This window comes from Callionymus lyra, chromosome 7 (assembly GCF_982586985.1).
Source record: "Callionymus lyra chromosome 7, fCalLyr1.hap1.1, whole genome shotgun sequence".
Lineage (NCBI taxonomy): Eukaryota > Metazoa > Chordata > Actinopteri > Syngnathiformes > Callionymidae > Callionymus > Callionymus lyra.
In genome coordinates this window covers 12751131-12765487 of record NC_141824.1, presented here as the reverse complement: position 1 = coordinate 12765487, position 14357 = coordinate 12751131, and the positions used below count along the sequence as shown (strand labels likewise).

General features: G+C 37.0%; 1 protein-coding gene across 5 annotated transcripts in view; it reads left to right on the top strand.

The window, feature by feature from the left end:
* usp32 (ubiquitin specific peptidase 32) overlaps nucleotides 1–14357 on the top strand; it is a 44872-nt gene that overhangs the window by 25975 nt on the left and 4540 nt on the right. For 4 of the 5 annotated variants that reach the window (XM_087795194.1, XM_087795190.1, XM_087795193.1 and 1 more), the window contains exons 17-32: nucleotides 1676–1830; nucleotides 2981–3062; nucleotides 3137–3211; nucleotides 4397–4535; nucleotides 4594–4699; nucleotides 4763–4936; nucleotides 5677–5851; nucleotides 5919–6070; nucleotides 8506–8617; nucleotides 8685–8884; nucleotides 8947–9131; nucleotides 10098–10184; nucleotides 10806–10926; nucleotides 11784–11975; nucleotides 12057–12282; nucleotides 13370–13734. In XM_087795194.1, the coding sequence (XP_087651320.1) occupies nucleotides 1676–1830; nucleotides 2981–3062; nucleotides 3137–3211; nucleotides 4397–4535; nucleotides 4594–4699; nucleotides 4763–4936; nucleotides 5677–5851; nucleotides 5919–6070; nucleotides 8506–8617; nucleotides 8685–8884; nucleotides 8947–9131; nucleotides 10098–10184; nucleotides 10806–10926; nucleotides 11784–11975; nucleotides 12057–12282; nucleotides 13370–13734 (2546 nt within the window). Of the gene's footprint in view, nucleotides 1–1672; nucleotides 1831–2980; nucleotides 3063–3136; nucleotides 3212–4396; nucleotides 4536–4593; nucleotides 4700–4762; nucleotides 4937–5676; nucleotides 5852–5918; nucleotides 6071–8505; nucleotides 8618–8684; nucleotides 8885–8946; nucleotides 9132–10097; nucleotides 10185–10805; nucleotides 10927–11783; nucleotides 11976–12056; nucleotides 12283–13369; nucleotides 13735–14357 lie in introns of all 5 variants that reach the window. The other variant, XM_087795192.1, reaches the window with a different exon arrangement.

Sequence of the window (14357 nt, the reverse complement as noted above, 5' to 3'; positions counted from 1 at the left end):
TACAAGCTTCCTTTAGTCTATCAGGAAAATTTGCCCTTTTTTTTTTTTACTTCTTACTAGTACTTTACTTAGTAGTGATATAAATTACATAGATTTTGTACTTTTTTCCATAAATTAATTTCAGGTTTTTTTATTTTATTGTGTTTTTTTAAATTATTATTTATTCAGAGTTGACTTCTTACCTGCATTTTGAAGGCCTCTGGTCTTCTAGTCAGTAAGTAAGTAAGTAATAGTTGTTTGTAAAGCGCCGTTGTAGACCAGGGTCACAAACTACAGTAGTGCCTGAATTCCTCATTATATGAAATAGTAACTTATTTAACTTGTAACTTAATTTAATTCAACAACATTTATCAGAATCGGAAAACTTTTATTGCCAGTGTTGTAAACACAACACTGGAACTTGTTGTGGTAGCAACATAAAATAACATATAAATAATGAAATGAAAAAATGAACAATACATAAATATAAATAGGATGGACGGATTTAAACTTTCAAACTCAACATTAGGACAACCTGCCAAGCTCACATAATGCTTTGGTGGCCGTTCTTGATATACTGTAGCAACATAGACGTTTTCCTTCAACTGAGAAAAATCTCTAAACTTGGGAAAATGTTGTCATGTCATGATCTGGATCTTATAATCCATGCGTTTGTGTCTTCTGGTCTGGACTATTGTTGTCTAAACAAGAAGCAGCTGTCTCACCTGCAGTTAATCCAAAACTCTGAACGAGAATTCTGACCTGCTCTAGTAGAAGAACTCGCATTTCTCCGATCCTTAAATCTCTTCCCCTGTTGTTTGATGGATGGATCTACTGACTCCTTCAAGAAACATCTTTAGACCTTTTTATTCGTTCAGGCTTTTCCTTGATTCTCTGAGACTCCTGTGTTTGTCTCGGTGTTGTTTTGACCTTTTAAGCATTTCATGTTTTAATTATTTAAGCGCTTTGTGACCCATGGTCTGGAGAAGCACTCTACAAATATTACTTACTTACCCACTTACATCCATAGCATTTAAAAAGATATTAAAGCGACCAATCAGCTTCCATAAATAGACATGGGAGTACACCGTTTTGTGGGCTGTACTATGAACAGTTATCTTGAATTTTTTTTTTTTTTTCCATCTTAGTCGGAAGCAGGAAATTGTTGCAGTGCAAAAATAATGTCGTAGAAACAAGAGGAACAATGGTCTGTTCAGATCTCATTTACATTCTTGCAAAAGCCTCCAGGAACTCAGCCTTGGATGAAGCACTCTTGCTCTCGAACTCGCAATTATTCCGTCAAGTGTCTCTTCCCTGAATGCGGGTCCAGATGCAGCCACTTCCTCCGCGGGTCTGCGGAGAATCTGCAGTGCACTGCAGCTCACGGTGTAATGAAATCCTCCACGCCCCATTTCATACTGTAATTGAATCGAAGGATCATTATTACATTAAATCAACCTTCCCCTGCAAGCGATTGAATCCGTTAACAGAACTAATCAAAGGCCCTGATGCTGATCTGAAACCTAATCAAAGTTGATTGAACAAACTCAATGTCTTGCTGCTTCCTTACTTCAAATCCTCATCACAACTCAAACCACACAACGTTAATTCACTAAAACGATGTTCATCACCAGCTGCTGACCTTTTCAAAGTGTTTTTTTTATTTTTTATACGATTTCTGACCCCGGCTCAGCAGGTAACGTGCCGTCTCCCAACGCGCCCCTGAAGCGGGTGTTGGCCTACACCGGCTCGTTCAGCCGCATGGGCACCATCAAGGACATCCACCTGTACCTGTCCCAGCGCCTTCGTATCAAGGAGGAGGACATGAGGCTGTGGCTCTACAACAGCGAGGTCAGCGCCGCCGCCAACACCGGCTTAGATAGTTAGTTAGTGGTTAGTTAGATAGTTGACCTTTAAAACACACGTTCATGTTCAGACATGACGAGTAGATTGAACACAAACCTGAGTGTGTGTTATTATGAATGCATACACAGTTATATATCATTATATAGAAGTATATTAGTGCCATAAGAATATTAAAAGGTTGGATTTAACATTTTAAATGCTGAATCTTTTTTAAGAGGCCGAAAATTGTCGTGTCTCAACTACTACTACTTTGCCTTATTTTAAACCTAATAGGAGCTCTGTATCTCAAATATTAGGCAAGTTAAGGTCAATGTTTTTCTCCTTCTTTAAGCCTTTAGCAGCTTCTGGGTAATTTTTTCTTAAACTGTTGCGATCGGCAGAAAAATTAGATTTACATTCTTTTTAACTCCATGCAATCATTTTAAAGGGACAATACAATATAATAAAACTAAATAACATTGCCTTTGGAATTTTGATTTTAACAATTTTTGACTTAAAATATTTTTAATTTACAATATTTGTTGCTGTTTTGTATCTTTCTTATCTTTATAGTTCTATATTAAAATGGTTATATTTGTTTTTATCCAATATTTCACAATCAATAATTTGTATATTGAAAAATTGGGATTTGTTTTGAGTAATTGAATTGTTTTTTTGTTTTTTTTAAATTAATGTTTATTTACACATGGACTTTAATATTTTAAATACAGTAATTCAAAAATAAATGCTCACACTCACTGCTTGCACTATTTAAACAATATTTATATATTTAATTTAAAAAGACCATGACTATAAATAATAATAAAAAGAATATAGAACATTTATTGTTACCTTTCTGGAGTCAGAATACCAAACTATATGTTAAAATGTTTCAATATTAAAAATGTTTAATTTATTTATTTAAAAGAAGTAACGTTTCAAATTGTTAAATACAACCATTCAATATTCTGATGGCACTGATATAACTTCATATTAGTCGTGCATCAGTTTGTTGACATTATTTTCTTTTGTGTGAGATTTGTGTACATATATCACACAACACACACACAACCTAGCAGAGGTGCTAAAAGTATAGTGCAAATCCCGGAAGTAAAGAATATTAAAAATAAATGGTTTTGTTTGGATGTTTGTGCAGAACTACCTCACCCTCCTGGACGATGAAGATCACACTCTGGAAAGTTTAAAAATCTACGATGAGCAGCAGTTGGTCATTGAAGGTAACACACGAGTTCGAGTTGGAAAAACACCTTTTTTGTTTTCTTCACATGTCATTATCTGTCGCCTCCCACAGTCCGGAACAAAGACATGAGCTGGCCTGAAGAGATGTCCTTCATCGCCAACAGTAGCAAAATGGACAGACACAAAGGTGAGACAGTGACTCATTTACTGCTCATATTGTTTCCTTCCCTGTGTTTTTCTCTTCCCCGTTCCCCTTCTCTTGTACCATAAATGTGGTCACTTTTTTTTTTCGAATCTGTTTTATTGCCATAAAAACCAATGACACAGCCACCATGTGGAGCTGGATGCCCTTTAAATGGCGTGAGCGCATCTCTTTTTTTTTTTAAGAAAAGAATAAAACTATTCACAATTCATGCATTTTAAACACACGCTAGCCTGTCTGTGTACAAAAATACACCACAAAACTCCCAAAAGCTCTGAAAAGAAAGGCGGAGAAGAGAGGAAAGTAAGTGGGTCAACCATTTTTAAAACAACTCTGGAAAAATCCTTATTTAATATATCAAATATGATATATAGTTGATTAGAATTGGGAAAATATGAAATATCATGGCGGGGTCATCTGGCCCCCTTGTGTCCCCTTGACCTTAAGCGGTTGACCTTTGACCTCCCCCCTAAAACCTGCATATATCAGTATTCAAAATTGGACCTATATTACATTTTCAGAGGCTCTTTTTGCAAAATGAACATGCAATTTTATCGAGTGGTTTGGGAGTCTATAAGTAACACTTGACTTTTTAGTGTCATTGGAAAGTTGTAAAAGTATATAAGTGAAGTATATCAGTGTCAGTTTATTGAAAGGTTTAACATTTCAAATGTTGAAACTTTGAATTGTTTTTATTGAAATGTTTTCAAGCAATAAATATCGTTCTTTAATAATAATTGAAATCATTAATTTGTATATTGAAAGGTTGAATTTGTATTATTATTATTATGTTATATTTTCCAAATGAATAAAATTTAAATTCCAAACTTTTATTCATAGCCTTTTTAAATTCAATATTTCCTGATCGATATTATACCAACATGTTTATATGGAAATGTTGAATTTAGAAAACGATTTTGATTGTTTTTTTAAATCAAAGTCTTTGTTTAAAAAACAATATCCGATTTTTAAGATTCAATTATATATAAAAAGAGATCAACCATTCAAAATACAAATAGTTGATTTAAGAAACTCGAAAAAATTAAATGCTTAATAAAAGATTTGAATAAACATTTAAAATGTTTAATTCAACAATACAATATTCTGATCCAGATGTTTTTCAAGCCGTCAATGTCGCAATGATTCAAGCGGAATCGTGTTCTCCCTCAGTCCCCACAGAAAAGGGGGCCACGGGCCTCAGTAACCTGGGCAACACCTGCTTCATGAACTCCAGCATCCAGTGCGTGAGCAACACCAAACCTCTGACCGACTACTTCATCTCAGGGAAACACCTCTACGAGCTCAACAGGTGCGTGAGCCGACGTGTCCGCCCGGGCTCGGCGCTGACGAGTTTGTGTTGTTTACAGAACAAATCCCATCGGAATGCGAGGCCACATGGCCAAGTGTTATGGCGACCTGGTGATGGAGCTGTGGAGTGGAACACAGAAGAATGTGGCTCCACTCAAACTGAGGGTAAGAATGTTCTCGTGTATGTAGAGTGGACCCGAGGACTGAACCTTTAATGTCGCCCCCTAGTGGACGATAGCCAAGTATGCCCCACGATTCAACGGGTTCCAGCAGCAGGACTCCCAGGAGCTGCTGGCCTTCCTGCTGGATGGACTACATGAAGACCTGAACCGAGTCCATGAGAAACCCTACGTAGAACTGAAGGACAGCGATGGACGACCGGACTGGGAGGTGGCTTCTGAGGTCAGAGTTCACTGACTGTAGATATGAGGAAGTATATGAGTGACATCAAGTTATTGAATAGTTGTTGCAACTTTGAATTTCTTTATGTCTGTTTAAAAATTTAAAAAAATAATTAAATTCAATAATTTCCATATTGAAAGTTCAATTAGTTTGTTTTGCAAAATTGAATTTAATATTTTTAGTAATTGCTTTTTCTTTTTTAATGAATACAATTTAACAATTTAAAACTACATTTTAACAAAGATTTTTATGTTTATTCTAAGACCTTTGACTTATTGATAGCGAAATTTTTAAATTTAAATTTTTCATTTGTTTTTATTGAATAATCGAAAAACATACATTTTTTTATTCACAAATAGAATTATTATTCTAAAAATACAATTTTAATTAAGTTTTTTAAATTCAGAATAAAATGTTGGCATAGTACTAATATTAGTTAGATTATGAAACTGGGTTAAAAAACAATATCTATAGTGTTTTTATTCAATTGTTATATAAAAAAAATAATAATTAAACCTTTCAATATATAAATTATTTCAGTAATTTATTGAAACTAACATATATAAGTTTCAACATTTTTAATTCTGATGCCACTGGCGAACACTTATTATTTATATTTGGGTTCTTAAAAAGTCCTGGAATATATATATATATATATATATATATATATATATTATTTTTAAATAGAGCAACTTAATTCCAGCCAAATACCCGTCTTTCATTCCTAAACCTTCTCGTAGGCCTGGGAAAACCATCTGCGAAGGAACCGCTCCATCGTGGTGGACCTCTTCCACGGTCAGTTGAAGTCCCAGGTGAAGTGCAAGACCTGTGGCCACATCAGCGCTCGCTTCGACCCCTTCAACTTCCTGTCGCTGCCTCTGCCCATGGACAGCTCCATGCATCTGGAGATCACGGGTGGGTTGACGGTCCACGACCCCCCCAGGGTAACGTGTGATGTAACGCTGTGATGTTGTGAGTGCAGTCATTAAACTGGACGGGTCCACGCCGGTGAGATTCGGACTCAGGCTGAACATGGACGAGAAGTACACGGGCCTGAAGAAGCAGCTGAGTGAACTGTGCAGCCTCAAGCCGGAGCAGATTCTTCTGGCTGAGGTCCACACCTCCAACATCAAGGTACTGACGCCAGCCAGAGATGTTCAAACTGGATCTCTTTCTTTCACTTATTGGAGAGAGACTAATGTGTCTTTTTCATTTAGTCTTAAGTAAGTTAAACATGTTCAATTAGTTAAAAACTTCAACAATTTGTTGACAACATTTAGTTTCAATATGTTTTATATTTGTTCATTTGACTTGGGCACATAAATATCTTGCTGTAACAGTAAATAAATGGACCCGTATCTCTTATTTACTCTAATTAAAGCGCTCTACAAATATAAATTACTTATTTACTTACTTACATTTACATCACTGATCTGATCCAGCCTTACACCCCAGCTCGGGCTCTGAGGTCTGTGGATCAGAATCTACTGATGGTTCCTGAACACGGCTCAGGACCAGAGGAGAGAAATCTTTTCAGGCTGTTGCTCCTAAGCTTTGGATCGATCTTCCTCTCTCTTTGCGCTTGATGGATCTACTGACTCCTTTAAGAAACATCTTAAGACGTTTCTATTTGTTCAGGCTTTTCCTTGAATTTCTCGAACTCCTGTGTTGTTCTCAGTATTATCTTGATCTTTAAAGTATGTACTTTTTTGAGTATTGTTTTGATTGTCTAAGCGCTTTGTGACCCTGGTCTCGAAAAGCGCTATATAAATAAATATTACTTACTTACTTACTTACTTATTTACTTACTTACATTTGATCACATAAACAGCGTTAGAAGATCTTTAAAAAAATTAAATCTCTGCTAATTTGATTCGTGATTTTTTTTTTTTTTACCATTTTTTAAAATGTATATTTATTTACATTTATTTATATTTTTAAAGAAAATAATAAATACTATAAGTAAATAAAAGGTTGCTCTAAAACTGTTTTTTTTTCCCTAAGCGATTTTAATGTAACAGCTTTAGTACTGTATACTTTACACTGAGTAAGTACATGTTGAAAATGTATTTTAGTGTCATACATTTATTTTGTTTTCATGTAAATAGGCTAGATTAGGGGGGATGGAAGAACGTTAGCCGCGGAGCTAACATTAGCTCAAAGATAATTGTTGCGTCATTCAAATCCAAACTTAAAACAAACCTGTTTTGAACTCATGAAGTATTGTGAAGAATTTCACCGCACATGCTTTTATAACTCATTTCCTGCCTGAACCATCCTATCAACATCAGCCTTACAACGTGACGCAGATAAAGTAGAAATCGATCCTATTTTAGCTTCGCGGAAAAACAGGCTTTTCATGCGAGTCCTCTAATGGATTTCCATTAGTTCTATTTTCCGGGCAGAAAAAAACTACACAGCACCTGGACCGCTTTTGATCCAGTTTGTCTTTGTTACTGTAAATTATTTTAGTTCCTGTTAGTCTGCTTTGATTGACGTGGAATCCAGCTTAAAATAAGACTTTATTATTACCATCATTATTTTCTGAGTAGAGTTTGTTTTATAATGTTGGCTTTAACAAAGTTTTATTTATATCCAGTTTTTACAGGAAATATTCTCTTTAGAAATTATTTATTAAAACCATTTAAATCCCATTACTTGATAATGATGATGATGATGATGATGAATAGCCTCCTTTACTGATTTCTTACAGTATAACAGTAACACAGTACTATTACTCTGCAAGGCTCTGTAGTATTACCCCATGAGGTTCTGTAGTATTACTCTCTGAGGTGTAATAGACATTGTAGTAATACTCTGCAAGGTTCCATAGTATTACTCCGCAAGGCATATTAACAATACTCTGCAAGGTTCCATAGTATTACTCCATGACGTGTAGTAGTATTAGTCCATAAGACTTGGTAGCAATACTCCAAAAGGTGTAGTAGTATTACTCCACGACACATATTATTATTACTCCATAAGGCGTAGTAGCAACACTCCAAAAGGTGTAGTAGTATTAATCCATGATGCCTAGTAGTATTACTCCATAAGGCGTAGTAGCAATACTCCATGATGCGTAGTAGCAATACTCCATAAGGCATAGTAGCAATACTCCATGACACGTAGTAGTATTACACCATGACGCATCGTAGTATTACTCCATAAGGTTTAGTAGCAATACTCCATGACACGTTTTAGTGGTATTACTCCACGAGGCAAAGTTCTATTTTCCAGGCAGGAAGAATTACACAGCATTATTGACCGCTTATGATCCAGTTTGTCTTTGTTATTATTTTAGTTTCTGTATTTTTGCTTTGACTGATATGAAATCTGGCTTAAAAAGAATATTCATTAATTTTATTATTATTATTTTTATAGTAGAGTAGAGTTAGCTTCAACACATTTTTTTTTTAATCCGGTTTTTACAGCAAATATTCTCTTTAGAAATGACATATTAAAACCATTTTAACCCTGTTTCTTGATAATGATGATAATGATGAATAGCCTCCTTATAACAATTTCACACAGTTTAAATAAAAACCCTTCTGTGTCCATCTCCAACTCAGCATTTTCCACTGGACAACCAGAAGGTCCGTCTCTCTGTCAACGGGTTCCTGTGTGCTTTCGAGATCCCAGTCCCCGGGTCTCCAATGTCACTCACGTCTCCCACTCTGAGAGGTGAGTCCAGTCGCCACAGACACTTGGAAGGTTCTGGCTCCGTACGAATGTCCTCTCTTCCGTCCAGATCCGACTCCTCTGGCCAACGGTTCGTCAGCCTCCAGTGACCAACTGGAGTCTAGTCCCGTACTCATTCCCAATGGGGGACCGTCTTTAGCAGCCTGCAGTCCAGAGACCCCCGTAGCCAACGGGGTCGCCAACGGTCACGCCACCCCGGTGCAAGAAAGCCCCTTCATCGGCTACATCATCGCCATGCACAGGAAGATGGTGAGAAGAACCTGTGACGTCACTGGTGTCTCTGGTCTAATGGTGGCAGTGTTTGCTTGCAGATGCGCGCAGAGTTGTACTTCCTGTCGTCACAAAAGAACCGACCCAGCTTGTTCGGGATGCCGCTCATCGTCCCGTGCACCGTGCACACCAGTAAGAAGGACTTGTACGACGCCGTCTGGATTCAAGTGTCTCGACTGGCCAGTCCGCTCCCTCCACAGGAGGCCAGCAACCACGCTCAGGACTGGTGAGTGATCTTCTACCTCCACCGCAGTTTAGGATGCAACCTTGCATCAGACATGACGGAGGTTCACATGTGAAGTAGAAGTATTTTTCAGAATGTAAGGTGCACTCTAAAAACTTAATTTTATAATAATAAATGTGATAAACGGCTTTGGAAAAACTACAGAGGCTTTGTGGTATCTAATATAACTACATGACTCACAGGACTACTTACTTACTCTGCAGGGCTTTGTAGTATTACCCTACAAGGCACCCTAGTATTACTCCCCGAGATCCCTTAGTATTACTGTCCAAGGCGTAATAGGAATTGTAGTATTGCTCCGCAAGGTTCCATAGTATTAATCCACAAGGCTTGTTAGCAATACTATAGAAGGTGTAGAAGTATTACTCCATGACGCGTAGTAGTATTATGCCATAAGGCGTAGTTGCAACACTCCATGACACTTAGAAGTATTACTTCAGGACGCGTAGTAATATTACTCCATAAGGCATAGTAGCAATACTCCAAAAAGTGTAGTAGTATTACTCCATGACATGTAGTAGTAGTATTACTCCGTAAGGCGTAATTGCAATTCTCCAAAAGATGTAGTAGTATTACTCCATGACACGTAGTAGTATTACTCCAAAAGGTGTAGTAGCAGTACTCCAAAATATGTAGTGGTATTACTCACTGACAGATAGTAGTATTACTCCATTAGGCATAGTAGCAATACTCCAAAAGGTGTAGTAGTATTACTGCAGTACGGGTAGTACTATTACTCCATAAGGCGTATTAGCAACACTCCATTACACGTAGTAGTATTACACCCTGACGCGTAGTAGTATTACTCCATTAGGCGTAGTAGCAGTACTCCAAAAGGTGTACTTATATTACTGCAGGACGTGTAGTACTATTACTCCATAAGGCGTAGTAGCAATACTCCATGACTGGTAGTAGTATTACTCTGCTAAGTTTAATATTGTGTTGCAGTGATGACAGCATGGGTTACCAATATCCATTCACGTTACGAGTCGTGGGGAAAGATGGAAACTCCTGCGCCTGGTGTCCCTGGTATAGGTAAGACAAAAACACACAAGATCATTTTGATTAGTTTATACTCACAAAGTATCTGTACTTGACTTTATTTAAACTAGTTAGTCTGATATCAGAAGGTTAGTTTATACACTGAGCACTTTTTACCTTAATTATATGTTTTACTGTTGTTATACAGGTGTGTATTGGAATGGATCTGGTGATACATAACGTATTATGTTACAAGGGCAATAATTCCAGATTATTTTATATACTGTGATACTGTAGTAACAAGTATATATTTGTAGTATTGTCGAGTACTTGACTCTGGTGTTGCAGAATTTTCAGACCCACATGACTCTTGACGAAGTCGTAACTGCTTTCATTTGTTTTCAAACCAAAATATGTCCAAACATCAGCTTTAAAAAAGAGTCGACTGTATCCTCTTGTCCTCAGTCATCACCAATATCTCGCAGGATTTCTTTGTTTCTTTAGCTGCGGCGGATGTAATGACTGCGGCCGGAAGTTTAATTGCAACACAAAAATGAACAAACGCTGTGATTGAAGCTGTGAAAAAGTCGATTTATTTCATTTTATACATACTCTTTGGAACTTCTTTATTGTTGTTAAAAAATGTAAACTTAAGAAACATGTGTGTGGATCCAGGTTCTGCCGGGGCTGCACGGTGGACTGTACGGAGGAGCGAGCCTCTGTGGGAAACGCATACATAGCAGTGGACTGGGATCCTACGGCCCTGCATCTCCGCTACCAGACCTCCCAGGAGAGGGTGAGGCTTCCACCGATGATATCATCACAGCACTTTATAGACTCATATGTTGCAGAACACGTTTAATTTGTTCATCAATTATCATCATATCTATGGGAGTATATCAGTGACATCAACCTCTTGAATAGTTGAAATTTAACATGATTTTTTAAATGAATTATTAACGATTATTTCTAAAGGAAAATGTTTTTTAACACACAGAGTTTGGTATTCTTATTCCAATAATTCAAGAAAATTCAATATTTCAATTCAATATTAAAATGTTGGTATAATAGTTCCAATTCAATAGTTTTTATTTCATTCACTTATTGGCTGAAAGTATTTTTTTTTTGGTATTGTCTGGTGGTAGTATTACACCAACATTTGTATATTGAATTTAAAAGATTTCATTCAGAATTTTTTATTATTTAAATAAATAAATAAAAAATGTAATTATTCATTTAAAAAAAGGAATTTTAATTTATTAAAACATTTATTTTTTGGTTATTAGATTAGGAATATAAAAGAATATGTGTAAATACAACAATCTTCAACTGCTTTTAAATTCAATTATTCAAAAACAAAAAAAATAATCTAATTAAGAAATTGTCAAGTTTAATTATTTAATTAAACGTCTTCCACCTCTTAATAAAGATTTTTTTAAATTAACCTTTAAAATTCGCATCGAATTATTCAAGTTTCTTAAAGAACAACAATATTTCAATATAAAAAATCAACGTATTCAATATTCTGAAACTGATCTACTTCCATATCTATCCATCATCTTCTTTCTGCCCGTTCGTCCTCATGTTCCTCTGCTAGCTGTACTCTTGGATCTAAAAGTACATGTCACTGAGAGTATAACGCTGTGTGTCCAGATCGTGGAGGAGCACTGCAGCGTGGAACAGTCCCGGCGGGCTCAGGCCGAGCCCATCAGCCTGGACAGCTGCCTGAAGGCCTTCACCAGCGAGGAGGAGCTCGGCGAGGACGAGCTCTACTACTGCTCCAAATGCAAGACTCACCGGCTGGCCACCAAGAAGCTGGACCTCTGGCGGCTGCCCCCCGTCCTGGTCAGTGCCGCTCCTCCTGACCCTCTTGACCCTCCTCCTCCTGGAGAGACCGATCATCTCCAGCTTCTTATCTGTTCGCAGATCGTTCACCTGAAGCGCTTCCAGTTCGTGAACGGACGCTGGATCAAGTCCCAGAAGATAGTGAAGTTTCCCCGGGAGAACTTCGACCCCAGCGCCTTCCTGGCCCCCAGAGAGCTGGAGCCCAGCTGCCTGCACTCTCGCAGCGAGAGCGAAGACCTGCTGAGGGTCGGAGAAGACAACCTGTCGTCCATCTCGGCCCCGGCCGGATTCTCTAACCTCTATAAAGGTGACGGTCCATGTGGTTCTTCAACAGTCCACGACGTATATGTGTCGAACTGAAGTAATTCTAAAAAAAAATGTATATTGAGTTTAAAAGACAAATATAAAAAATGTTGAACATTTTAAATTCATAATTATTGGAATAATAAATATTAAAGTCTATGTGTATTTTCTATTAAATAATCCATTTTTTTTATTCAATAAAAACAAAAACAACTTCTTATGTACAAATGATTGAATCCAATTATTATTATTGGAACTTAATTTAGAAATTTGATTATTTCAAAATAACGCTCATAGAGTTTGATATTGTAAAATTCCAATGATTCAAAATAGCATTTAAAATACAAAATAAACATTATAGTGTAATAATGCAACACAATATCAAAACAGTACTGAGCTAATTCATCGGACGTTCAGCCAATCATGTGACGTGTGAATAAAAAATAAAATGATATTGAATTCAAGAGGCTACAAATAAAAAAGAATTTAGAATGTTTTATTTTTTTTCTTCTATTATTAGAATTAAATATGAAACTGTGTTTTAAAAATGTGAGTATGATCTTATTTGTGTTCAATAAAAACAAATTCAACCTTTAAATATTTTAACAAAACAATTTCCACCTTCAAATATACAAATATTGAATTGACGACCTCATTAGGAAATTACAGAGTATTATTACTACATATTTATATTAACTTGTAAAGGCTATGAATTAAAACAAAAATACTTGATGTTTTTTAATTGTTGGAATATCTAACCCTTAACTCTATGTGTCAATAAATTCATTCATATTGAAATCTTCATCATATTTCATCAATTTTCATCAATAATCAAAAGAAACAAATTCAACCTTTCCATATAGAATTTAATTCAAATATTCAATAAAACAAATATAACCTTTAAATGTATAAGTGAGTATTGAAATGAATCATAAAAAAAAAGCTTTAAAAAACAATCTTTTAATAGAAATAAATCAAAATATTGCTCAATGTTAAATCAATTATTCATTATTGTATTGTCTCTGAAATACTTCCATATAAACTAAAGATCTCATGACATGAGGATGTTTAACAGATCTTTGCTCCTCCAGGTTCTCCAGCCTCCAACAGGAAGTCGATGCAGTCGTTGAGTCGGGGCAGCAGTCCCTCCAGCAGCCCTAAGGTGGGCGGCGGAGGCCGCAGGCCGGGTCGCTTACGCCTGCCTCAGCTGGGCAACAGACGTCTCTCCACCAGCAGGGAGAACCTCGTGGGACACATGTTCGGAGATGCCGAGACGCGAGAGGAGACGGTTTCGGCCGAGGCCGAGTCGTCCCACGGCGACGTGGTTCTGATGAACGGAGACAGTAACGGGCTGTACTCGGACTGCAGCACCGACAGCCACTCGGACCTGGACTGTTCTCTGCTGCTGCACCGGAACCAGTGTCCGGACGCCATGTACAGCCTCTACGCTATATCGGTGAGTCTGGATACACAACCACACACTGTTTGTGGGTCTGTAGGATGTTAAGAACAATCAAACACACAAACAAAATAGACCGACATGCTGATGCACAGTCACACACACAGAAACATACACACACAGACACACACCGAAAAAAACAAACTGACGCACACACCACAACACACCCACAGAAAAACAGACATTACACACATAGAAACACACAAAGACACATTTAATGATACACACAGACCCCCACACATAGAGACAGAAACACACACACCTATACAGACACACACATATACACACACACAGATGCAGACATGCAGATACACAGACAAGCACAGATGCACACACAAGAAAAAACTCACAGAAGAAACGCACACCGATACAGACGCACACAAACACACACACAAAAAAAGGGGATGGATACACACACAGAAACAAACATACATACCAAAAAATTGATGGATGCACACACACAGAAAAACACACAAACACACACACAAACACAACTAGAAACACACACACACACACAGAAAAACAGATGGATACACACACAGAGACAAACATACATACCAAAAAATTGATGGATGCACACACACAGAAAAACACACAAACACACACACAAACACAACTAG